Here is a 25,663-nt window from a genome sequence, read left to right as displayed (position 1 = left end):
CAAATTGTTGGCACGACACTGTGTGTCAGCTTCTTTCATCTGATCAAACTCAACCATTAAGGTTTGCAACCTAGCCTCATTCAACCGTATAATTTGCAGAGTTTAGCATATGGCACTTAATAGAGGAAGGACCGATCTCTTTGGATTTAGTTTCGACGTCATCTTTTTTCTCGGCCATGGTTCAAATTTGTCAAAGCTCTGATACTAAATCTAGAACCTAAAACTCAATCAACTAATAAGAATAATTTTCTTATTATTAGCTTAAGGGAAATAACTCAAAACCTTAACTTCTAATCTTACAAGTTATACCACAACCTTGGCATCTCCTTATATTAACTCCTAACCTCAATAGGTAATACATAATTGGATAATTTTTTAAATCATGTATATTTAGATATCTCTTAAATATACTTAACTTGACAACCAAGTTATTCCAAGCTTACACGACGACCATGAACATTATTAAAGGGGATGCAGGGTTATAAGACGGTGTGATAAACATTTCAGTCATGAACACAATCTAAAGCTCAAAGATGATGACCTTGTCTATGATGAAAGCAATCGATGGTCAGGAGTCAGAATATCCTCATCCATCCTACATATGTACACACGAATGTGACTTCATTTTGCATGAAGTTTCTGATAATCTTCATACAAAGAAAAGTTCATCCCTCACGTACACCCTCACCGATTGGCTCTATCTACTACCCAAAACATTCTCTATTGTATACGTTGCCAACAACCTTCAATGGTTTCGTATACGTGCATGAAGGTTTTATAATTATGTACGAAGTGCTTCGATTGTTGAGGGATATATCCAGGAAAGTCATTCGCAATCACATGAGCCACTAAGCATTTTAAACTGTCCAACAACTTGCTCAAGCTGCGAGCAAAATAGATCTATTATGCTTCTGTTTATTGGCAAATGTGAAGACTTCTTTTTATGTTTTGGCTCTGCTACTCCGCCCAAATTGTATACGACAAACACCCCCTGTCGTTGCAGTACATCGAGCATCCACGTGGAGATTATTGGTGCGAGATATGCGAGAAGAGAACAGATCCAGACACGGCCACGTTGACACCAGTGTTCCGCCTACTGTGAAGGTCCATCTATCTTTAAGAAGAATGACATGTTTTTCTGTTCTTTGAATTGTATTATGTACCTTGTAGAAACTCATGTTCTTGACAACTTTGATAGACTTTCTTATTGATTTAGGTTAAACCTTATACATTGATACACAAACGATGGTTCATAAGCCTAATGAGAATAGGATATATCCTAAGTAGAATGGTAGTTATCCTACAAGAAAAATGGAAATGGTATATTGTATCATTATCCTAATATGACTCCGAATAGACATGTTTTTCTGTTGTTTGAATTGTATGGTGTACGTGTACTTTCAGAAATTTAGATAACAATAGAATTTTGAAATGATCGGACTTCAGCCTAACGATAGTAAAACGTTCATGTGTTTGGACTCCATATTGAAATGTATTAAAACAACTATGACCTCAATTTTTTGTGGCCTCGTTCTATATTAACCTCATCATTCTATTACATCCAATTTATTTTTCCTTAAATAATATGTGGCTTTGATAATCAAAGTTTAATTTGATAATAAGCAATGCGGTTTGTGTCAACTACCGTACTACCTTCCCAATAGACGCAAGACCATATAATGAATGCACTGGCCGCGAGAAAAAGATGCGCCGGCGGACGACAAGAGCCCTCGTCCACGTGTTGTTGCCAAGAGTTCACGTGCGTCCATGTGAAGCTTTTGGTGCGACGCCTCGATCGTAACTTCCGTTTACTTCATTAAAAAGTTGGTCAGTCTTAAGTGTATTTTAATAACTAATTAATTCATCTGTTTTTATCAAAGTTGTTTCTTTTCTTTCTTTTTTTCCGACTAAAAAGTTGTATCGTTTCTGTCCTTAAAATGGTGTAGTTAGATATTTAATCTATATGTTGTCAACAATTGATTAATGCTAATATTCATTCAACATATTTATGTTAATGAATTTTAGACGATTATCGTAATTTTTCTAGAAATGAAGAGGTTGATGGGGAAGGATTATAGATGCTGTACCATTTTTATTTCTAAAAAAAATTTTGTAAAGCGATTATGTTTTCTTTTAAAAAAGTTAATTTATAACAAAAAGTAGGAAAATTTATGATAGTTCTAGAAATCAATTTTTTTTACATTTTTCATTTACTGTTTTTTATGTCTTTGAAAATAAATCTACAGTTAAAAAAATAAAATCACAACAAAAAATTACAGCCTAATTTATAAATCAAACAACATAAAGTTACAGTATCAACCAATCATAGACGAAAGGATAAAACAATCATACACGAAGAATAGTATAACTTTTTTACACTAAAAAAAACAAAATGCTATTAATTCTTTTTATCAACGCTGGTTCAATGTACCAGCCGTCTCGAATACTTAGGAGGACATGTTTCGTAATTCGTGATATAAAATACTCTTAACTAAAATTCACCAACAAAGCTACACTGGTGCAATTAATATCTAACTAGATATCGAGATTTTTGTTTTCATTTATTTTTATATAAATATTTTGTTTTCAATTCTAAATTGGTACTATATATTATAATATATATGTGTTTATCAATTTTCAAAACATAATAAATTTACGGTATATTTTTCGTTGAATAGATTGTTTCAAATTTTCACATATATTTGTATATTCTTCTATATATTAATTTTTCAATTTTATTTCATTATTAAAATCATAACTATATATAAAAAGATTACTACAATATAGTTTTATTGTCATATTCAAAGATATTGTAACATTTCACAAATTTAGAAAGTTTTTAAAAAATTAAACTTTTCGCTTCATAGATTTATATTATCGAGTAAATAATTAAATATTTAGTTTTTGATTAATTTTTTTGTTTAATTTTTTAAAAAAACTATATAGTTTAAATTTGTTTTCATTGGTTTAAGGTAGTAAAGATTAATCATTGTTAGATAATATGATTTTTGTTATTTAAAAAAAATATTTATAATTTTAAAAGTTAACATCGACAAATATTTAAATATTTAACATATGGAGGTATAATATTACAACATTAAATTATATTTATTTAATTTATATTATCTATAAATTCAATGGATCATCTATTGTTTAAATCCAATTATTGATAGCATAATAAAAAAATTTGGTAGGCCCAAAATTTAAATGATAAGATTAGAGATTAAATGTATCATGATGTTTTAGGAATACGTCCATTAGATCTATTTTTAAAAAAAATCGCACATGAATCAAGGTCGTGAATTATGTTTTAATATATAAGATGATTATGATTCCATGTATAATTAATCTCATTGAATAGAAAATGTTATCTGCAAATCGATTTCTGGAACCAATCATTTGTGAAAATGGATAACCCTTGTCTCGCATATGTTTCTATACTAAAGTACATAAATTCATTTATCTATTTTTCACTCACAAATTACATTATCAGTTTAAGAGTTTAAAGAATAATCCAAAGTAGATTTTTTTTTTGTTTCTCTCTTTTAATGAATTACTAACTTCTAAGGGCATGATTAACCCAAAAACCCAAAATGGGTTTCTTATTATTTTTTTTTTTATTATTCTCTTTCTGATTTAAAAAAAAAAAAACAATTACGGGCCGCCACGTGTTAGTGGGACCCGCAAACAGTACAAAAAATCCTTCAACACTGTTTCTTATCTGGCAACTTTGGAGATCGTATTTTGTCGAATTCTGGGGGGGGCCCACGCGTAAGAAACCCATCCAAAACCCGCGTTAATGCTGGCCTAAGTCGTAAGAAAATGAATTACTAACATCGAAGTCCAATCAATAATTATATCCAATAGGGTCGACGATCTATTTTCCCACGATACTATCAAATAGCACCAAATCCTTACCAAACTATGATCCGTGCTAGATTCCCATGAATTGAAAGTTGTAAATTTATTTCTCCACAAATCAATAGTTCGAAATTTAATTATCATGGTTTTAAATCGGTTTACAAGGTTTAATCGGTTTAGTCTTAACCAAGTAAATTAAAATCAACTTAACCAACCAAAAACCAAATTAAAATCAACTTAACCAACCAAAAACCAAAAGTCCAATATAGTAATTAGTGTCTTATCCCAATATAAAAATGCCAAAACTTTAGAAAAAGTGGACCAATTAGTGAATCAAAACTGCATATGATAAAACAAATTAAATGTTAAATAAAACAAAAAAAATTCTTCAATTTTTAATCTTTATCTTTTTTTTTGTTAAATATGAACTAAACATTTTTCTTGAATATGTCATAAACTTTAACCATAACGGAAATGAGCCAACCTAATGTTCTTCTTCAGATTGTTTTATGAATACTGATATGGAATGATATTTCATTCTGGGAGTTCAGAAAATCATAACGGAAATGAGCCAACCTAATGTTCTTCTTCAGATTGTTTTATGAATACTGATATGGAATGATATTTCATTCTGGGAGTTCAGAAAGTAAGTTTGAATATTAAGGATTAATGTATCTGAAACAAATAACATAAGGAAGAAACCATTTAAATTCGAGCAAGGTTCCATATAATCTGATTAGTCATTTAGTAGTACTAGTAACTATGTAAGAATGATCGTGGTTGCGGGAGTCGCAATGACTAGTCATGTGTTCCTTATTCTTGTTTTACTAACTTTTAGTTAAAGCTTTTTCTGTGGGCTTGTTTTTCGATCCTTTTCTTGTTGCTATCTTTTTCGAATTTGTGGATTAAAATCCATATTCCGTAATGTTGTTTATGTTTAATTTGAAAAACTTTAGCCAAATTTTTTTTATAAGAATGAAGTCTACATTTTGAAGGGGTTAATAGAATTCTATAATATTTCAGATTATGACCTGATTTTTTTTTGTGGGTTAATCTATACTTTCTACCTTGTTTGATCCCTAAAGTTATTTGTATTCTGACAAAATTCTTTGGCGCATAGGGCCATCAAAACTGAAACTGGCATAGCCATCATACTTCTATCAACTTTTGCCCTTTCTAATACTAACACCATGGTAAATTTAACCTATTAAACTTTTAATGATTATTTACTAATTACTGTTTCTATAAACTGAACTTTATGCATATGAGCCTTTCATAGGATAGGATAGGATAGGATATGGTGGTAAAGCGTGGCCCAACAATCCTCTTGGTTCTTTTAAAAATCTTTTATGGAGCCACAAAAACTTAAAAATGTATACCACATTCAACCAAAAATTGGATTTATTCACACTTTCATATAAAAATAAAACTATTCACAGTAAGAGACATCAGTCAATTTTATTTTAAAAAATTTTGAACTCAAGATTCATCGAATATGCTCAGAATTAATGTGGTGGCCCTATGTGTTTACGACCCTACTATTAAATAGCTCAAACTTGATAGCATAGAAATAAACAAATACACTACCGAGTGTATAATACTAATCCACTAACTAGTGCTCAGAAGCGGCTCTCTACTTAATTACAGTAGTTAGCCTTTTCCTAAACAAACAATTACAACAAAACAAAGAAAAGAAAGCAAAGAAACAAGAAACATTGCTTTAGAGGGAACACCGCAAGATCGAGAAGTGTAAAAAGTTTAACTTTCCCATTAAACGACGAACAGATTTCTATTTTTTTCTTATTAATTTCCCCTCTTGTCTTCGTCATTCACCTGAAGAAAAAAAACAGAGGAGAGAAAGAGCAGAAGCAACCTGCAACTATACCTTTCTTTAATCGTTTCTCCCTCTCTCTCTATTAGACATTGATGGGATCGGATCTAGAAGACTAACTCGTCAACGAAGAAGACACATTCTCGATCAACGTCAAAAAAAGCAGGTTCTTTCAAAAACGTTTCTGTTTTGTGAAATTTTCGCGGGAAAAAGACTCAAAAACGTTTTCTTTCTCTCTGTTTTTTTCTCGGCGGTTACTTAGAATCGTTGTAGTTGATGAAGTTTAAGCAACACCCTAATCATTTAGACGGAATCATGTTAACGTCACCGTAATCTTTGCTAGGTTTCCTTTTATCTGAATATAAAAATCGTTTCTTTATCTCACTTTTTTCCCTTTCTTTCCTCTGTTTTGAAGTATCGAACACCTTCAATGGATCCTTCAATCGATCACGCTTCTTCATCTTCCAAACCAAGAAACACTCACGCTAAATCCAAACCATCCGTTACGTCACGTTCCATCGACTCAAGAGCCACCAAGAAACAAGAACCGCCATTAACAGCAACAGAAACTTCCCCTGAAGTTTTAGAACAACACTCTGTTTCATCTCACATCACACAGAAGACGAAGAATAAGAAGAAGAAACAACCCGAGCCTAGATTCTACCCGAGCCCAACCAACACTTTCTACACAGCGCCGCTCTACACAGAAGCCAAGCAAAGCTTCAGCGACTGCGCGAGCACGCTCAACGTCGGAGGAATCGATCTCGAGAAGATGGGCGTGTTAACATACAGAGGAAGCACGGGGAGCGACGAGAGCAGCTCGAGCGGGCTGAGCAACAGCGCCGGCTACAAGCCTCACAGAGCTAACAACGACAAGCGATGGGTCGCGATCCAGGAGGTAAGGTCTCGGGTCGGGTCGTCTCTTGAGGCTAAAGACTTCAAGCTGGTGAAGCGGCTCGGAGGAGGCGACATCGGGACTGTTTACTTAGCGGAGTTGATCGGAACGGGAGAGACGTTCGCCGTGAAGGTCATGGAGAAAGCGGCTATTGCGGCGAGGAAGAAGCTCGTGAGGGCTCAGACGGAGAGGGAGATACTGCAGTCGTTGGATCATCCGTTCTTGCCTACTCTGTATTCGCATTTCGAAACGGAGAATCATTCGTGTCTGGTTATGGAGTTTTGTCCCGGTGGTGATTTGCATTCTCTCCGGCAGAAACAGCCCGGCAAGTACTTCCCGGAACATGCTGCCAGGTAACAGAACTCAAACTCAAAACTGCGGTTTGCGTTCTAACGGTTTAACGTTTGCGTTCTCGTGGTTTGACGTTTGCGTTTTGCTGAAAAAGCTGCGGTTTTGATATTGGTTTGCGTTCTCGCGGGTTAACGTTTGTGTTTTGCTGAAAAAGCTGCGATTTTGATGTTGGTTTGAGTTCTCGTGGTTAAACGTTTGCGTTTTACTAAAAAAGTATGGATTTTGATGGCGTTTGCGTTCTCGCCATTTAACGCTTGCGTTTTGCTGAAAACGTTTTGATGTTGGTTTGCGTTCTCTGCGGTTTAACGTTTGCGTTTTACTGAAAAAGTTGCGATTTTGATGTTGGTTTGCGTTCTGTAGGTTTAACGTTTGCGTTTTGTTAAAAGGTTGGGATTTTGATGTTGGTTTGCGTTCTCGACGAGAACTTCTCGTGGTTAAACGTTTGCGTTTTGCTATAAAAGTATGGATTTTGATGGTGGTTTGCGTTCTCGCCATTTAACGTTTGCGTTTTGCTGAAAAAGTTTTGACGTTGGTTTGCGTTCTCTGCGGCTTAACGTTTTGCAGTTTGCCGGCAAAAAAAAAAAAACGTTGCAGTTTGTTAAAAAAGTTGCGGTTTTGTTGTTGGTTTGAGTTCTTTAACGTTTGCGTTTTGCTGAAAAAGCTGCGATTTTGATATTGGTTTGTGTTCTCGCAGTTTATAAAGTTCGCGTTTTGTTGAAAGAGTTGCGTTTTGATGTTTTGCTTGCAGATTCTACGTTGCTGAAGTGCTTCTAGCTATGGAGTATCTACACATGCTTGGGATCATATACAGAGACCTTAAGCCTGAGAACGTTTTAGTACGTGAAGATGGACACATAATGCTATCAGACTTCGATCTCTCCCTGAGATGTTCAGTCTCTCCAACCCTAGTTCGATTCGCAGCAACCACCACACTCGAATCCAAACCCTCAAGCTACTGCATCCAGCCGAGCTGCATCGTCCAGCCAGACTGCATCCAGCCAGTGTGTTTCACTCCACGGTTCTTATCCAAAAGCAAGAACAAGAAGAAACTAAACGAGTCAGCGCGGCAGGTCAGACCACTCCCGGAGCTCATGGCTGAACCGACAAGCGCGCGGTCCATGTCCTTTGTCGGAACACACGAGTACTTAGCGCCAGAGATCATCAAAGGAGAGGGGCACGGAAGCGCGGTTGACTGGTGGACGTTCGGGATATTCCTGTACGAGCTTCTGTTTGGTAAGACGCCGTTTAGAGGAGACGTGAACAGAGCGACGCTGTTCAACGTGGTTGGACAGCCGTTGAGGTTTCCGGAGCATCCTAGCGTGAGCTTTGCGGCTAGGGACTTGATCAGAGGGTTGCTTGTGAAGGAGCCTCAGCATAGGTTGGCTTATAGGAGGGGAGCTACTGAGATTAAGCAGCATCCTTTTTTTCAGAGTATTAACTGGGCTTTGATCAGATGCACTAACCCGCCTCAGGTTCCACAGCCGGTGAAGATTATGGATAATGCTCAGAGTCAAGGACATGGTTGTAGCCGTAGTCAGGGAGATGCTAAGCCGCCAACTGTTGTTATTGATGTGAAGCCTTCCGGTAATTATTTGGAAATTGATTTCTTCTAGTCTGTGTCTCATTCTTGATTGTTTACGGCGTATGTTAGTCAAGTGTATAATGATTTTTGCTTTTGGGGTTTGTCTAGACTTTGGTCTGATGTGTTTTTATCTTACTGGATGATTTGATGACTATTGTTGTGTCTTCACGTTATGGTGAAGTTGTACATATTCGAAAACATGTTTCCTTTAATCCAACTATGGAAATGTTGTTTTGCTTGTCAATCAAGTTTTATTTTGTAAAATCGCAAATATATCAGTTATATCTCTTATTTTAGAGACCGCATTTTATATTATGCTAAGAGACCCAACCTAAGAGACCTGCAATAAACATGCTCTAAGATAATCTAAAATTTTGAAGGAACCGTTTTTATTTGGAACTGTATATAATAAATCAACATTAGTCGTTAGAAAATTTAATTGGATGAGTAATTTTATTGGCTTTGTGAGATTTATGAGCTAGAAAAAGACTAGTTGGGGGAATCTTCAATCATTTTGAGCAAATATGTTTTATCTGTCGCAAGCTGAATCGATGTAATACACATATCACAAGGTATAACATAACCCAAAGGAGTAGACGTTCTGTATACTCGCCTTAACTCCACTGATGCAACGTCTTTGATTTGCCTTCATTAATCATTTGAGTCCACACATGACACATCGGTCCATGATTGATCCACAATACATCAGTCTGGTAGGTGTGGGATTGGGGATACTCTAGAAACCAAGCTGTGAATGTGATCCAGAACAGATGCAGAAATAATGCAGGATATTTAATTTGCAGATAGAACTGCATTTGTTACCCATTCATGTTTATAATGCAGAACTGGAAAAAGTAAAAAAAAATTAAAAACTGAACTGCATGCAGATTGGTTTTGTCTTTGATTATTTGTCCTGCAGATTATAGAAGAAAAGGTGCTGGCGAGAGGCAGAGGGCCAATAAATGGCCTGATTTTTTTTTTTAAGTTCCTTGATTATAAACACTCTTCATTATTACACTTCATTTACTTAACAAATTAATTGTTTTCTCAGAAATAAAGTTTGGTAATTTTTTCATTCTACGTTATAGTACTGGACATATTTTTTTTATTACAAATAAAAAATGATAATTACCTTGTGTCTAATAGTTTTTATATTTTCAGGTTGTCTTTACATCAATTAAAAAGAATTCAAAAATTCAAGGAGTATTTTTAAAATAACCTATAAATACTTTTATTTTCTATTTATTTATTTTAATTCACAAACAGTTTCATAATTTATTTTATAAAAAAACTAATTAAATTAAAAATTCACTATAATTTTTAAACATTAATACAAAATTTATATAAAACTTCATGCATGCATATATATAAACAAAAAAAAAAAAATTTTTAGTTTTATGCATTTACTTTCATATTTGGTAATTCATATTTAACTACATATAATTATAAATTATAAATTTTAATTATAATTACTTAATATCAATGAAATAACACATTTTTCTTACATATACATTTATGCATTTTTATATTTTAAATTTTAAATAAAGATTTTGTTGATACAATAACATATATATAAAATTTGACAATGTCAGTTCTATAGTTGAACCAAACGGTAATAAAAAACCAAAAATCGAATAAATATACAAAAAAATAAGAACAAAACAAGAATATTTTTTATAATTTTTGTAATTTTGATGATTTTTCATATAATTTTAAAATCACTATATTTATTAAAATGATGATATTTATTGTTATTTTGTCAACATGATATTTATTGCTTATATATAATAAGTTTTATTTTATTTAAAATTTTAATTTTCATGAAAAAATAAAATATTTAATTAAGTACAATAATTTATTAAATTAGATTGATCTGCATTTGTTCGGTTTGATCTCTATTATCTGCATTTGTTCTGTTTGATCTGCATTTTTGTATGATCTGCGTTTTTTGATCTTCCTTACCCATTCGAAGCCTTGAATGAGATTGGGAAATCAACCATTTCTTCTTCACATTCCTTTTGATTTGCCTACTATGCGCACCATCGCTTTAATCGAAAGATGTTTGTGGCAAGATTTCTTTTCAATTAATTTTGTTATCATAGAAAGATTTTTTTCAAAAGAAAAAGAGGAAATCTGAAAATATAGATACAAAACCAGTAAAAAAAGCTTCTTAAATTTATTTCTAAAGTAGAATTTGTTTTTGTGAAAAACAACTGTCCGGGTTATAGTCAGACAATTAGCATGCAAAATGGATTTAATATTCTTAATAAATAAAAAATAATCAAGAGTATTTGGTCTTAACTAAAGTAACCGTCAGTCACTGACGTAGTTTGACGGACGAGTAAACTGGTAGGTAGGTTAGGAATGGAAAGACGGTGAAATGTGGTAGGTACAATGCTTGTATCACCAACCAGTCATTTTAATTTCAGGCCCAATCTGCGTGGGCATGGAAGCGACGGTTGTTAAGATTACACGAATATAAACGAGACTTTACTTTTATTTTTCGGAAAATATAAAAGTAAATGATAACGAAATTTCTAACACCTTCATTTCGATCCTTTCGCTTCTTCAAATCTCCTCTCTACTTGAGCGAATCCCTAGCTTTCGGAGTGAAGTACTCTTCGATGGCGGAAGTAGAGAACAACGTTAACGCTGCACCGGTCTCGGACGACGAGCTGTACGGATTTAAACGGCAGGAGATGTACACCGGCACCCTCGCCGGCTCCGTTGCTCCGTACGGTCGCCATGTGTTCCTTTGCTACAAGAGTCACGAGACCTGGCTTCCTCGCGTCGAAACTGAAGGTCTTCCGCAGCGTTTCGCTAAGTCGTTCAAGGATCGCAGAGCTGATTTCGCTGTTAAGGTATAGTAAGATTCGTTTTTCTTTTCTGGTGTGACCAATCGTTTTCGTAGCTGCTGATTGTTGAGCGTTATGTTGTTGTTAGACGAACTTGACGGTGTGTGGTGGAGGTGAATCGGATGGAGATGTGTTGATTTTCCCGGAGATGATCAGATACAAGTGAGTTTTGATTCCTCAGCTAGTTTCGAATTCGTGCTTGATACTTGGTAGTTCAATTTCTATGGACAGTTACGAATGATTGATTTAGAAACTGTAGATACTCAGATTCTAGGTCTTTCAATTATAGAGATTATGGTGTTGAGAGCTAGTTTCTGATCATTCTGTTGATGTGCACTTGCGTTCTTGATCACTTAATCCTCAATCTGCGTTGTTTCTTTCTCTTAGGGCGATTAAGATGAATCGGATGGAGATTTGTTGATTCGAATTCATGTTTGGTAGTTCGATTTCTATTCGAAACTGTAGATAGTCAGATGATGGTGTTAAACTTGAGATTGGAAAAGTTAGTTTCAGATCAGGCTGTTGATAATAGTTTATGGATCTTGTAGCCATTTTGGTTCTCATCCTTTGTACACTTGCTTTCTCTTAGGGCGATTAAGGACACTGATGTGGATGCTTTTGTGGAAGATGTGCTTGTTAATGGGAAACCGTGGACCTCTGGGGTTCAGGAAGAGTTATCAGGCTCCTTTGTGTTTGTGTGTGCTCATGGAAGCCGGGACAAGAGATGCGGTGTTTGTGGACCAGCTCTAATGGAGAAGTTTGAGCAGGAGATTGGCTCGCGTGGACTCTCTGGGAAAATCTTCGTTAAGCCATGTTCTCATATCGGTGGTCACAAGTATGCTGGAAATTTGATTGTCTTCAGCCCTGATTCAGCTGGAAATGTTTCTGGCCACTGGTAAGAAAATGTATTGTATAAGTCAGAGAAGAAATTGAACTGTAACAGGGGATCTTATGCATTATTGAATGGTATTGTTATTTTGTAGGTATGGCTATGTGACTCCTGATGACGTGCCTGCAATGCTTGATCAGCATATTGCAAAAGGAGAAATCATACAAAACCTTTCCAGGTTTGTTTTCTTGTTTCCAGCTTGTTGCAGATATGTCTCAGTTAAATCAGCTTTACATTTCCTCGTGTATGGTATAAGTATACTGTTTACCTGACATACATGCGTGTAAACTTTGAATTAGATGTATACCTTCGTGTTGGAACCGAAACTGCTTTTTGAGAAAACTTTTGTTTACTAGTGAGAATTGCAAGTCCGTATTATGTCTAGCCAGTATGATACTGCAAGGAATTGCTAGAATCACAGTGAACAAGTTTCTTCTTATAGACAGCAAATGGTAACATGTAATGTGTACTTTGGCTGAGGTTTTTCTTTGCTGAACTAGGAAGCTCATAACTCTTCACTCACTCACTTTAGTTTGTAAAGGGACCTTTCAGGTTCATTGAAAGCTGTATTTCAGTTTTCAATATCTATATAATTTCTGTTTCAGGGGGAAGATGGGACTAATACCCGAGGGTGAGGAAGCTGTGAAAGAGGATGAGCATAAAATCCCAAACGGAAACGGCTTACAAGTGGAGAAGAAGGGATTCACAGGAGGTTGTTGCCAAGGTGCAAACGGGGTTTCATGTTGCCAGGAGCAAACTCCAGAACCAGTCAAGAAAGAAGGATCCGTGAAGAAGAACTGGTTCAGGTCGATTGAGAAAGAAGAGCTTCTGTTGGGAGCTGCCGCAGTTGGGGCTGTAGCAACCATAGCCGTGGCTTACAGCATTTACAGGAAATCAGGTTAAGAAACCACACTGCTCGATGACATTACAAGAAGAGGTTACAACAAGTATGAGACTTTGTTTTTGGTAGCCATATTATACAAGTAAAGGAAAAGAAAAATATGGAGGTAATATGATCTCTTGAAACCACTTAACCATCATTTGGTCTGCTGGGTTATATCGGTTTGGTAATACAGGAATGGCATATATACACTGCCTTTGAATAAATACATATTAGCATTTTCCTCCTGATTTTCTGTGTTTTCGTTTTGGCTTTGGCTTTAAACGAATCGATTTAATTGGCTGTATAAATCGAATTAGACATGGACATATCAGTTTCTTCTAGTGTATATGCGATTATGGATACAAACTACTGTTATAGATTTACTATCTCCCTCTTATTTGTTTAGTAATGTCATCAATCAATTTTTTCAATGTTCAAAACATTGTTAGGGCGTAATTAGACATTTTATAAGAGAATGTTTGATTAGATGAATGTCTAAGTCGATGTTTTGAATCTCTAAACTATTTTTTTTTTAAATGTTCAAGAAAATTTGTTTCTTTGAAATCTAGTTTGCTGCTGGCTAGACCTTGAGCACTCATTTTTCTTATGATAACAAAGAAACAAATGTTATAAATAATAAAAACAACTGATAAAGGAAAAAAAAGACACTGGAAAGTACTAAAGTAAATGGATCCCACCTATCTCCTTGTTTCGGGCTGTTACCTCACCGACGAGATTTTCTACTGACACTTTTCAGTTTTGGTCAAAAATGTGAAGAAAGAAACAAAGAAAATGACACAAGGGATCTAGAATTCATGTAAATCCAACCAAAGTTAGCTCCAACAACCCACTTACCACGCAATCTTTGGCTCAGTAATCAACTTATTCGGAACTAACTTACACTGTAATCTATTTTCGAAGTTAGTAATAATGAAATCGGCTAAGCAAAAATAAAGTTACATGATATCGACATGGTAATGACTTAATACATACGCCAAGTTAGGAAAAAGAAATGCTACTGTATAGAGTGTCATTATGTCATTGCCATACATCTTTTCGTGACTTGTGTGATTTATTGGATAAGGTATTCGTTCGAAAGGACAATTGCAGCCAGTTCAGTCTTTTGTGCAACAATGCACAGTTCATATATACAGATATAACTCTTTTTTTTTTTGTCAACATATAGATATAACTCTTATTAAATACCTTTTCTATTTGGCATATGGATGATGAAGATTATGCATATGAGATAACTATGGTCAAAGATCCAATAATTATGTTTGATATCAAGTGAGACTTCTCCTTCCCTCACCAGCATAACCTGGTCAGGTAATCATTCCCAATCCCTAAGACTCTAAACTAGTTACATTGTATATTTTCCATTTATTTAAGCGTTGAAAAGTTTTGGGAGGATTCTCTCAATCATTCATCATTTCGAAAACTATTCTATCAAGCCCACATTATTGTCCTTTTAAGATAACGTTGTCCCTCCCAAAATTAAAAGTCTTAGGATCCATATTAAAGTCAAAATTGTCAACCAGCATCGTATAATTTTTTGGTGTGGGGTTTACCGAAAGCTGACAATCGACCATAAAAAAACATACTTCTATTTGTTTGCTAGTGGTAAAATTATTCATGCATCACTTCACCAGTATCCAACAAAAATTCAACGAATTGAATACACTCGATACAAAATCGAATACATTACAATTTACATATATAGTATGAATCAAATGTATGTTCTTTTTAGTTATCATGTATGCTCTTCTATACAAAAACTTTTTAAAAAGAAACAAAAAGAAAAGAGGTTGAAAAGGACTCGTGGCTGGTGGTGCATCCGCGTCTGCAAGTGTTTTCTCGAATAGAGAGAGAGAGGTGAGGAGATTTCTTGTCACCTCCTCCTCACTGACGCCTACGCGGAAAAAGCAAACCACTTTCGATTTCTTTAATCCTTTTTTTCTTAATTATATTCTGAAAAGCCATTAATTAAAAAAAAAAAAAGAAACTTTTTATAATTTTCCTCTAAAAATCTTTAACCAAACGAACACGAATCATCAAACTCTGACCAAATCTCCATCTAGTTGTGTCTTTTTTATTTTCTTCTCCTTCCTTCCTTCCTTCAGTTCAAAGTGTCAACTTCAGTTCCTCCATACTTCTTCTCCATCTCCATCTCCATCTCTCTGTCGCTCTCCTAAATTCCCATCTCTCCCGTGCAGATTTAATTATTTTATTTTCCATTTATTACAGAAACCAAAACGATTTATAGTTTTTTTGTTCCTCTGGGTTTTCTCTTTATTCTTCTGTGTCATCATCCTCTCTACTTATTGAGAATCTAAAAAAAGCATCTTTGTTCTCTCTAATCCGATTGTACAGTTTCATATTCCAATTCCATTTTTTACTCAACCTGTCATGTTTAATCAATCAAAAAGACCCCAACTTTGGTAACTATCCCCTCTATCTAGTTAGGGTTTTTGTGTCAGAAACATATAATCAGTGTTCTTTGTCTGGAGAAAAAGAATGGGATCTGCAAGTGGGTTTTACTCAAACGAAGGGTTTGAATTGGATCCTAAATGGCTGGTTGATCCTCGTCATCTCTTTGTTGGTCCCAAGATCGGCGAAGGAGCTCATGCCAAAGTTTATGAGGGGAAGTAAGGCTTTGACTTCTAAAAACTTTATGATCCTCCACACAGTAAAGTGTTAAAACTAAAAGTACAAAGATTGTCTCTTTTTAATCCCTAATCATATTGCTTTTACAACACATACCTTTTTGTACGAACTCTGTTTTGGGCTTTAAAACTACCTATTCTGGCTTTTGCATATCTTGTCTGAGTTTGTTGAATTAACTTAAAGGATCAAATACTCTGTTTCTGATTACAATCTGTGTCTTCTCTTTGTTTTAGGTATAGAAACCAAACAGTGGCGATTAAGATCATCAAAAGAGGAGAGTCCCCTGAAGAGATTGCCAAAAGAGACAGCCGGTTTGCAAGAGAGATCGCTATGTTGTCCAAAGTTCAGCACAAGAACTTAGTCAAGGTTTCGCCCTTTTCTTATTCCTTCAACCCTCTCTTCATTTGTCTAAAATTAGTATCATAATTTATATTTATATATGTAGTTCATTGGAGCGTGCAAAGAACCTATGATGGTTATAGTCACTGAGCTTCTACTAGGCGGTACATTGCGTAAGTATCTAGTCAGCTTGCGGCCTAAACGTTTGGATATACGTTTGGCTGTAGCGTTTGCTCTCGACATTGCTCGTGCCATGGAATGTTTGCATTCCCATGGAATCATTCACCGCGATCTCAAACCTGGTAATCAAACCGCATCTTTGTAAAAAGCATATAATATATGAAACAAAACTCATAATATTTATTGCGTTTGGTTTGCAGAGAATTTGATCTTATCTGCGGATCATAAAACCGTAAAACTCGCTGATTTCGGTTTAGCGAGAGAAGAATCATTAACCGAAATGATGACCGCAGAGACTGGTACATATCGTTGGATGGCCCCTGAGGTAACTAACTAACTAACTATCTTACTACTAAACCATCAAAGAGAAAACATTTGTTTGCGTTTTGTCTTAATCAATATTCAAGAAATAGTTAAGCGGTAATTATGCGCTTTATATGGAATTATTGATTAGTCGGGCGCATATACCTATTTTTAACGTCTACACCAATTTTTAAAAAATTATTCAACAATTTGTTTTTCGATTTTGCTGAATAGAAGGCACCTAGACCGATTTTTAGAACATTGATCTTAATAAGAAATCTCCGTTGAATGTATGAAACAGCTATACAGTACGGTTACACTAAGACATGGAGAGAAGAAACATTATAACCATAAAGTAGATGCTTACAGCTTTGCCATCGTCTTGTGGGAACTCATCCTCAACAAGTTACCATTTGAAGGCATGTCTAATCTACAAGCAGCCTATGCCGCTGCCTTCAAGGTATAAACTAAACCACTCAGCTTCCAATCCAGTTAAACCGATCATGTAACCATCGGTTTGGTTCGGTTTCATTTGATCTTTACTTATTCGAAAGATCCTTGGCTTCTTGTTGGTCTAATCAAATCCTTTCTTGGACAAGAACTTGATTCAAGAACCTGAAACTAGCATTTTGTGTCTTTTTGTGATAGAACTTGAGGCCTAGTGCAGAGGATTTACCAGGGGAGTTAGGGCTGATAGTGACATCATGCTGGAAAGAAGATCCTAACGAACGGCCAAACTTCACTGAGATAATTCAAATGCTCCTCCGTTACCTCTCCACCGTTTCCCCTCCGCAGATCGTTCCTCCTCCGGTGAGACGTGTTTTCTCGTCGGAAAACGTGGTTTTCTCTCCGGATTCTCCTGGAACTTGTTCGCTGATGAATGTGAGAGAGAAAGATGGTTCAGGTCAGAACGTTAACGCTGCTGATTCGTCTGAGAAGGAAACAAAAGGAAGCTTCTTCTTCTGCTGCTCATAGATGATGGTGATGAATACTATTTATAAGATATCGTTTGTAATTGTGTAAAGGAAATGGAGAGGAAGTGTTTGTTGTATGGAATGATATAAATAGCAAAGAACTTAGATCACAGTAAGGGAAAAAAAAAAAACTTTATTGTTCGTGCCTTCGTGTCCCACGTGAAAAATATTGAACTCTGAACCTTATATGTTTTTGCTTTCTAGTGTATATCTGTAGTGAGGAGTGACTAAATGTCAAGAAAGTGTTAAGATAAAAAAATAACGCCGTTGCCGGGGATCGAACCCGGGTCACCCGCGTGACAGGCGGGAATACTAACCACTATACTACAACGACCTTGTTGATATGTTTTCAAAGTCCAAATATAAGAATTATTAAAGTAATGGTTTAGGATCGTGTTCTTCTAAAACCCTCAAGGTCTCCTTTCGGACACTAGCTTGGCCAAATGTTGACGACAAGGAGTCTCTCGAGACATTGCTCGAGAACTTGTAAATGGTCTTTATCGTCTCTTCTTCAATCAGATTCCTCCAGGTAAATCTCAGACTCCTAAACACTGATCCTATTAACTAAATACCCATCTTAAAGTTATAGCCTTTTATCCCCAAATGATTGGTTCTGCTATAATATTTGCGGAATCTATAAACCCATTTTTGGAGAAATCTTTTTTCTTGTTGTGTTTTGATTTTTGAAGGAATCTGGTTTTGTCATCGAATCCGGTTACAAGCAATGTGATGCTTCAGCCTGGTAGCTCTAATGAATTCAACTCCAGTTCATTGATGCATCAAGTCTTCAAGGGATGGTCTCGAGCTATGTCTACATCGAGAGGAAGGAGCATGAGGAGTAAAGTTGAGAGTAGGATGAGGAAAGAGTCTGGTAAGACGTTAAGAGAGATTAGGAGAGCTAAGAAATTGAAGAAGAAACTCATGACTGATGAAGAAAGACTCATCTACAACCTCAAAAGGGTATCTATCTATCTATCATTCTCTTTTGCGTTGGTGATTTTGAATTGGGCTACTTGCATTTGTATCTGTTCAAAGTTTGAAACTTTATGTTTGATTTTGCTTACTATGAGTAGGTTTGAGATTGTGTTGAGTTAGAACTTAGAAGTGTGGTTCCTGTAGGAACTTTCCATGTTCCCATTCGGTTCTCAGTTAAGTTTAGGTTCTTCAGTTCCAGAGATATAGGATCTGTGCGGATATTTATAAAATTCTGTTTAGTTGTGGTTTTTCGATTACAAAGATATAAGATCCGTGCAGATATTATAAAATTTGGTTTTGTTTTGTTTTTTCGGTTCCAAAGATATAAGATCCATGCACATATTTATAAAATCTGGTTCGGTTTTTGTTCCGGCTTTTTTTGTTTTGGTTCTTCAGTTCCGGATAAATGTGCCCATGCCTAAGTATGGACTTAAGTTGCTGATGTTTAAATTGCTATTGTGTGTGTTAGGCGAAGAAGAAAGTTGCACTTCTATTGCAAAAGCTCAAGAAGTACGATCTTCCTGAGCTGCCATCTCCTGTTCATGATCCTGAGCTTTTCACACCGGAGCAGATCCAAGCGTTCAAGAAAATCGGTTTCAAGAATAAAAACTACGTCCCTGTTGGTGTTCGTGGAGTCTTTGGAGGAGTGGTCCAGAACATGCATATGCACTGGAAGTTTCATGAGACGGTGCAGGTTTGCTGCGATAACTTCCCAAAGGAAAAGATTAAAGAGATGGCCACCATGATAGCGAGACTTAGCGGCGGGGTAGTCATTAATATACATAACGTGAAGACTATTATTATGTTCCGTGGTAGAAACTACAGGCAGCCTAAGAACCTTATCCCTGTCAACACTCTCACAAAACGGAAGGTAAAAAGCTGTTTAAACTTGCCATTTTGAGTTTGATTGATCTATAGACTATTCAGGTTAGGATATTGTTTCTTAACGACATGTAGCAATGTTCAAGAAATCAATAGGCGGCTGTTAGGCATAGAATTTTGATTAGGCGGGAGCCTAGACCGATTTTGTGCATCTAAACCGATTTTTTTGGTAAATCGGTTTAGAAAAATTGTTTAGTTTAGGTCCGATTTGCTGATTAGGCACATAGACCAATTTATAAATCATTGTATTGTTGTGTGGCTTGCTCTAACAGTTATTTTGTATTGGTATGGTATGAACAAGTATCTATGTTTTTGCAGGCTTTGTTTAAAGCGAGATTTGAGCAAGCACTTGAATCTCAGAAGCTGAACATCAAGAAAACAGAACAGCAGCTAAGGAGAATGGGTGTTAACCCCGAAGATCCGGTTGCCATGGCTAGCATCCAGAGAGTTGCCTCAACGTTCTTCAACGCAATCGACAAAAAAGAAGGAAGTCCATATGTCTTCCATGGAGATAAACAATCAGAGCGAGGGACTAGTGTGGTGAATACGGAAGAAACAGAACCGGCTGATGAAGATAGTGACCAGGAGGAGCTAGACAGATTCATAGCTGAGATAGAAGAGGCGGCAGACAAGGAGTGGGAGGAAGAGGAGGCTGCGGAGCAAGAGGAATCTGGTAGAATCAGGTATTGGAACCGAGAGGAGTTTGCAGGAAGAAGCAGAGGACCTGAGATGCGTAGCTACGGAGACTCGAGTCATGGCTTTAGAAGAAATGAGAGGGATACACGTAGCCAGAGGAGATCCAACGATAGTGATGATGATGATGATAATGACACTGATCAATTGGATTCTGAGGATGATGATGAGATCCCAAAGAGGTTTGATAGGCCAAGATCAAATACAAGAAGGCAGGGTCAGGGACAGGATTTTATGAGAAGAAGCCATGATCCTCGACCTCGAGTGAGGAGTGATGAAGATGTGTTGAGTGATCTTGATAGCACAATGTGGGATTCAGGAGATGAAGAAGATGCACCAGCTAATTATATTTCGAGCAGCGACGAGGAGGACGAAGATGAAAACAAAACTAAACAACCAAGGTTCAGTAACAACAATTCGAAGACCAAGAGTGGAAAACAAAGGGATGAGGATTGTGATAGTGATTAGAAAATGAGGAACATGAGATCACAGAGTTCTGATCTTTTTATTTGTCATCCTTGGTTTCGGATTATTAAATGAGAACTGAAAGATTTTAAACTGTGTTCTGAATATTGAAAGCTGATAAGGTTCTATTGTTGGCTTTGGTTTGTATGATTCACTGGAAGACAAAGCATTTCGGGTATCTGTTTGCTTTATTTCGGGTTTCGTATTTTTCAAAAGATATAGGACATGTGCGCGTACTTAGGAAATTTGATTCGGTGAGGTTTGGGTTCAGTCCTTTCGGTTTTAGGTTCATGTAATAAGATTAGAGACCAGCTTATATCCGAGATAATTTCGAATCCAATTTGGCTTCAGTTAGATTTCGGTTTTTGGTTAATTCAAATTAAAAGGTTGGATAACTCGATTTCTGAATTTAATATTAAAAAATCGAGTTTCCAAATAAAAATATCGAATAAATTCGGATAAAATTAGGTATTTTGGATAAAAAAAAGTTAGGCAATTCGTTTTTTTTAACTGCAGTTGAATATATTGTTCTGGTTTTGCAGTGGCAAGTTATGACGATCTGTATGTTTCTGGCAAAGCTTGTACTTTCCATGTTTTTGTTTTTTTCTCTTGTTTGCGTTACGAAGTTGTAAAAGTAGACTTTTGAGATTAGCTTTATCACACCATACGTATTCCACAAGGTAACCTCCTTCTCTTAGAAGTCAAAGGGGAATCTGTTCAAAGCAGTTTCATAAATAACAGAGACACATGGTTATTAGATGAGTACAAGATTCTTTCTTAAGATAACATTTTTTAGTTCTTAAACTTCAAAGCAAAGGCTTCCTTTCTGTTTCTTTGATTCATTTCTAGGCTGGAATTCAAGTAATCAAACAGCATCTTCTCTGTATTGCTTTACCCTTAAAGAAAGATACAACACAGAATCTGACAGCAACACAATACACACAGCTTAAACTCGAAAAGAACAAAACTCTTTGCAGACAAGACATGGAAGCAAGAAGCTGATGTTTATGTCGCAGCCAAGAATAAGATCAATGCAAAGAAGTTTTGATAGATAGATAGAAAATGAATAAGAATGAATAATTACTGAAATAACCAAGAACAAAGAACCGCAGAGAGTAATAATAATATATAAACAAATGGATCCTGAAACATCCTATACTACTAAATCGGCCAACATTTTTCCCCATTGTTGAAAAAACCTGGGAAGTGTTGTGCAGTTTTAACTCAAAGTAAGCTCTCTCTTTTTTCTCACAAACCCTCTTGTATCAAAAGAAACTGATGCAAAACTTCTTCAGAACTCACCAAACTGAATCCAGCATTTGGGTTATATGCAATCATGCTTTGACTTCTCTTCTTTGGGGTCAAAAAGACTGTGCCTTAGGGTGATCAATAAATGCCTCTGAAGCCTGACTAAGACTAAAGACAAGAACACTTTCACCCAGTCTGTCTTTCTCTCACGCAGTTACCAGGTAACAAGTATTTATACTTCTCAGCGTTCTCCAGCAGGTAAGAAGGTAGATGAACAGCCGAATAAGAGCGAGGCACAGGCCCCATTTTACCAATCATCTCCTTGAACGTGTACTCCTCAGGCAACATGTCAAACAAATCAGTTCCTTTGCATATAACATCCTGAATCCTATTAGGATTCAGGTAATGAGAGAATCTGACACGGTCCGAGTGACTGTAAGCCTTCATCTTGAACACAAAATCATTTATATAGCGGAAACAGAAGCTGCAGTGCCATCCAGAGTCAGAGAACATAACATCGCTCTGTCGAAAATGCGCGTACTGAGTCTTCCCCGGACTGTAACGGTGCACAGAAGCTCTCCAGCTCTTGCTGTCGACGTAGTACTCGAAAGAGTATAAATAATTCTTAAGCTGGAGGTGAAGGACCGGAGGGATATCGTCGCACCATCTCAAGAGGTTGATGGTGTGAACGCTGGGAATCTCATCGACGTCCGACATGATCAGAAGATCATCCTCTTCAATGCCAGCGATTCTAAGAAGCTTATCCAACGCCACACGCTGAAAGGCCTCCTCGACGAAAGGGTTCTCTCCTTTTCTAAACCGTCCTCCGATGTTCCCGTACGTTAGCCGCTCCTCCACGAAGGCGAACTGGTCTTTGTTGCTTTTGAAGACAAACGGTTTAGGCAAACCGGTGAAGGTGGAGTTTGACTCGAGGAGGACGAACTGTGTAACGTAAGGGTAAAGCTCTTTCCAGCGGACGGTCAAGAGGTCTATCTCGTTGCTGAAGAGGACCGCGTCGTAAACGCGGCGAGGTGATTCTCTAACTCCCCAGCCGTGGAGGGAGCAGAGAGATGACATGGTTGCGTTCTCGGTGTGGTAGTGGGGGATGGTGTGGAAGGGCTTTGGAGGGGATTCCCAGAGGGGTCTGAAGAAGTAAGTGAGCTTTTGGCCGTGGAGGTAGATTGCGAAGATGGCGAAGGGCATGAGGATGAAGAGGCAGAGGAGAGTTCTGACGTCGAAGCCTCGGAGGACGCATTTGAGGCGTGAGATTGTTGCTGCTGCTTTAGATCCCTGCTGAATAACAAAAACAAAATGAAACGATTCATACCGTGAAACCAAAAATAAACAACCTTCACAGAACAATGAAACTCAAGAAAGAAAAATCAAATTTCTTGTCAAGCAACAGAAACAATCTGGCGAATTAAAAAATAATTTAATTTATAGATACAAAAATAGAGAGCTTTCAAAATCAAGGAATCAAGTTTCAAGCTTCCGGAAAAAAAAAAACTTGAAAAATTAAAACTGTAAAATTAAAGTCCAGAATCAAAGGGCTCTCTCGCGATTAAATTGTTCCGACAGGATTACAAAACCAGAACAGTGATGTCGTGCACGGCGGATTTGTCGGAAACGAATTTTACAGAACTCGATTTAAAAAAAAACTTTTTTCGAAAAGAAACGTAATTTCGAAAATTAAAAAAAGGATAGAAATTAAACAAACCTGTCCACAAACATCGTCGCAGATATCATCGGTCTTCTTCGAATTGTAATAACCATCGGACATGATTTTGACTGCAGAGAGATAGAGAGAGATAGAAGAGAGGATTCGTATAATGTTCTTCACGCCACGAAATCGATTAATCCCCCAAACTAAATAACCCACAGAGAAACAGAAAAAACAAAAAGAGAGGAAAATAAATCGACGAAAAAGGCAAACCTACTTTTATTTTCCAATCTCAATAGAAGAAAGAAAATAGAAAAATAGGAGAGCCTTTTAAGGAATGGGAATCTCTGTAATCCAAAGAGACAAGAGGCGCAAATTAATGTCACTTGATTTTCCTTTAAATTTCTCTCCACAGGAAAATATAATAATTAAATACTTATCGTAGGTTTTTTTTTTTTAGAAAAAGGGATTCGAATGAAGAAACAGTCAGTTTCAGCGTTTACAGATTTTTAAAGTAACGCGTTAAACCGCTGGATTAAGAAATAATCCCTACGGTTTGAAGTTAGTTTTGACGCGTGGGAGTCCCAAAACGTGACTCGACGTTTTCCTTTTGTGCTGCTGCTGCTGATGTATGTGAATATAACGGCAAATGCCACCGCATTATCAGTGACGGACAAGCAGTTTCTTACGGTTTTAACCACAAAACACACGACATATATCTCTGGTTTTTCAGACAAACACACAGGTTTGGTCTTAGATGGATTCACTTGTGAAATATAGCAGTGTTTTAAAAAAATTTTGTTTCGACTATCTTTGGTTTATTACCAAATTATTGGTTTCACATTTAGAATTTTTTTTGTAAAAAAAAATAAGTGTTTGAACTGAAATAGTAAAATATTAATTTTTCAGAAAATATTTTATTGTGAAAGTGATACAAAACACAAGAAAATGTCATATGATAATTGCATGATCATGACGAGTAAATAATATTTTTGACCTCCAAAAAAATTAATTGGGCTAACATGTCAAATAAACTTCGGACGTCAAAAAACAAATTAATTGGGCTAACATGTCAAATAAACTTCGGACGTCAAAAAACGATTAACATTAGACGGTCGGAACGTAACAAATTTGTTCTTGGTGTGATCATGGCAAAGCTTTGAATCATGAATACATTTTACAACACAATGTGCATTTTTGTTGTCTGAACTCATGTGTAAACAGATTTAATCAGAAACTAGATTTTGACCCGCGCTTTCAAAGCGCGGATTTATTTTTGTTTTTTTTTTTCAATTGACAAATATTTAGTAAATGTCACATTTTCATATATTTGTGTTTTATTTTATAAAAGACTTAAAAATTTTATCTTTATTTATCGTATTTCATTTTAAATGACTATTTATGTTAAAAAAATTAAACTTTATTTTTTTAATGAATTAAGTTGGTATAACTCTGATAAATTAATTTTATTATGGGGTTAATATTTTAATTAAAATAATTAATAAAGATTTATACTTTTCAATAAAAAAATTCAATTATTTTTATGAATGCTTAAATTATATTAAGAAAAGAAAAAAATAATAATTAAGAATAGTTGAAAAAAATTATTTGAACTTGGACTCAATGGTCCAAAGGAAAAAAAAAGGTGAGAATTGAATCTGATTTTTTAATAGGCCTAAATGGCCCAAGAGAGATTTGATTTGGGCTGGATCCAAAAATAATGACCCAATATAGATTTGTTATTAATATTACTTAATTGCCCTTAATGAAACATGCAATGTTAGTGAAGGAAACATGCCCCTAAGGTAATTATGACAATAAGATCCTGCTTTAATAGTATAGATTATGACAATAGGATCCTAAGGTAATATAATATATTTAGTCAAACATGATTTACACTTTTTGAAAAGTGAATATACATATTTTGAAGTAACACTAATAAATGTATTTTTACATTTCCATATTTGATTAAACTGCATTTAAAAGTTTGAAAGTAATATGCAAATTGTGTTGGTAAGATTGATAACGATTTGGTTAATGTAGTAGCTTAAAAATAGGAGTCGTATTTGGAGTGTCATTGATTTTAGGATTCTACAAAATTAATGATTTAGATTGTGTGCATCGAAAATT

The 25,663-nt window shown here is 35.8% G+C and overlaps 5 protein-coding genes and 1 non-coding gene across 6 annotated transcripts; 4 read left to right on the top strand and 2 right to left on the bottom strand.

Moving 5' to 3' along the window:
* Positions 1-5,473: 5,473 nt before the first annotated feature.
* On the top strand, positions 5,474-8,732 carry LOC106301919 (serine/threonine-protein kinase D6PKL3). Its single transcript, XM_013738405.1, has 3 exons — positions 5,474-5,858; positions 6,108-6,940; positions 7,687-8,732. Exons 2-3 carry the CDS (start codon positions 6,123-6,125, stop codon positions 8,549-8,551), a joined length of 1,683 nt encoding a protein of 560 aa, XP_013593859.1. The 5' UTR covers positions 5,474-5,858; positions 6,108-6,122; the 3' UTR covers positions 8,552-8,732.
* Positions 8,733-11,012: 2,280 nt separating this feature from the next.
* On the top strand, positions 11,013-13,526 carry LOC106306345. Its single transcript, XM_013742922.1, has 5 exons — positions 11,013-11,381; positions 11,464-11,537; positions 11,965-12,270; positions 12,359-12,442; positions 12,870-13,526. Exons 1-5 carry the CDS (start codon positions 11,043-11,045, stop codon positions 13,165-13,167), a joined length of 1,101 nt encoding a protein of 366 aa, XP_013598376.1. The 5' UTR covers positions 11,013-11,042; the 3' UTR covers positions 13,168-13,526.
* A 1,601-nt stretch (positions 13,527-15,127) lies between these two features.
* LOC106306346 (serine/threonine-protein kinase HT1) lies at positions 15,128-17,796 on the top strand. Its single transcript, XM_013742923.1, has 6 exons — positions 15,128-15,795; positions 16,048-16,180; positions 16,260-16,455; positions 16,534-16,658; positions 16,938-17,096; positions 17,285-17,796. Exons 1-6 carry the CDS (start codon positions 15,665-15,667, stop codon positions 17,609-17,611), a joined length of 1,071 nt encoding a protein of 356 aa, XP_013598377.1. The 5' UTR covers positions 15,128-15,664; the 3' UTR covers positions 17,612-17,796.
* A 76-nt stretch (positions 17,797-17,872) lies between these two features.
* On the bottom strand, positions 17,873-17,944 carry TRNAD-GUC. Its single transcript has one exon. It is a non-coding gene; the product is annotated as a tRNA-Asp (tRNA).
* A 78-nt stretch (positions 17,945-18,022) lies between these two features.
* LOC106301388 (uncharacterized CRM domain-containing protein At3g25440, chloroplastic) lies at positions 18,023-20,861 on the top strand. The gene is made up of 4 exons (XM_013737767.1): positions 18,023-18,139; positions 18,300-18,570; positions 19,055-19,456; positions 19,786-20,861. Exons 1-4 carry the CDS (start codon positions 18,054-18,056, stop codon positions 20,626-20,628), a joined length of 1,602 nt encoding a protein of 533 aa, XP_013593221.1. The 5' UTR covers positions 18,023-18,053; the 3' UTR covers positions 20,629-20,861.
* An 820-nt stretch (positions 20,862-21,681) lies between these two features.
* On the bottom strand, positions 21,682-23,661 carry LOC106301361 (beta-1,4-mannosyl-glycoprotein 4-beta-N-acetylglucosaminyltransferase; the record flags this gene model as incomplete). The annotated part of the gene is given in 2 exon segments (XM_013737740.1): positions 21,682-23,163; positions 23,591-23,661. Coding segments are annotated over 2 exon segments (1,167 nt in total). The 3' UTR covers positions 21,682-22,059.
* Positions 23,662-25,663: the final 2,002 nt, after the last annotated feature.

This window comes from Brassica oleracea, chromosome C7 (assembly GCF_000695525.1).
Source record: "Brassica oleracea var. oleracea cultivar TO1000 chromosome C7, BOL, whole genome shotgun sequence".
Classification (NCBI taxonomy): domain Eukaryota; kingdom Viridiplantae; phylum Streptophyta; class Magnoliopsida; order Brassicales; family Brassicaceae; genus Brassica; species Brassica oleracea.
This window is presented reverse-complemented; position numbering and strand designations above follow the sequence as displayed.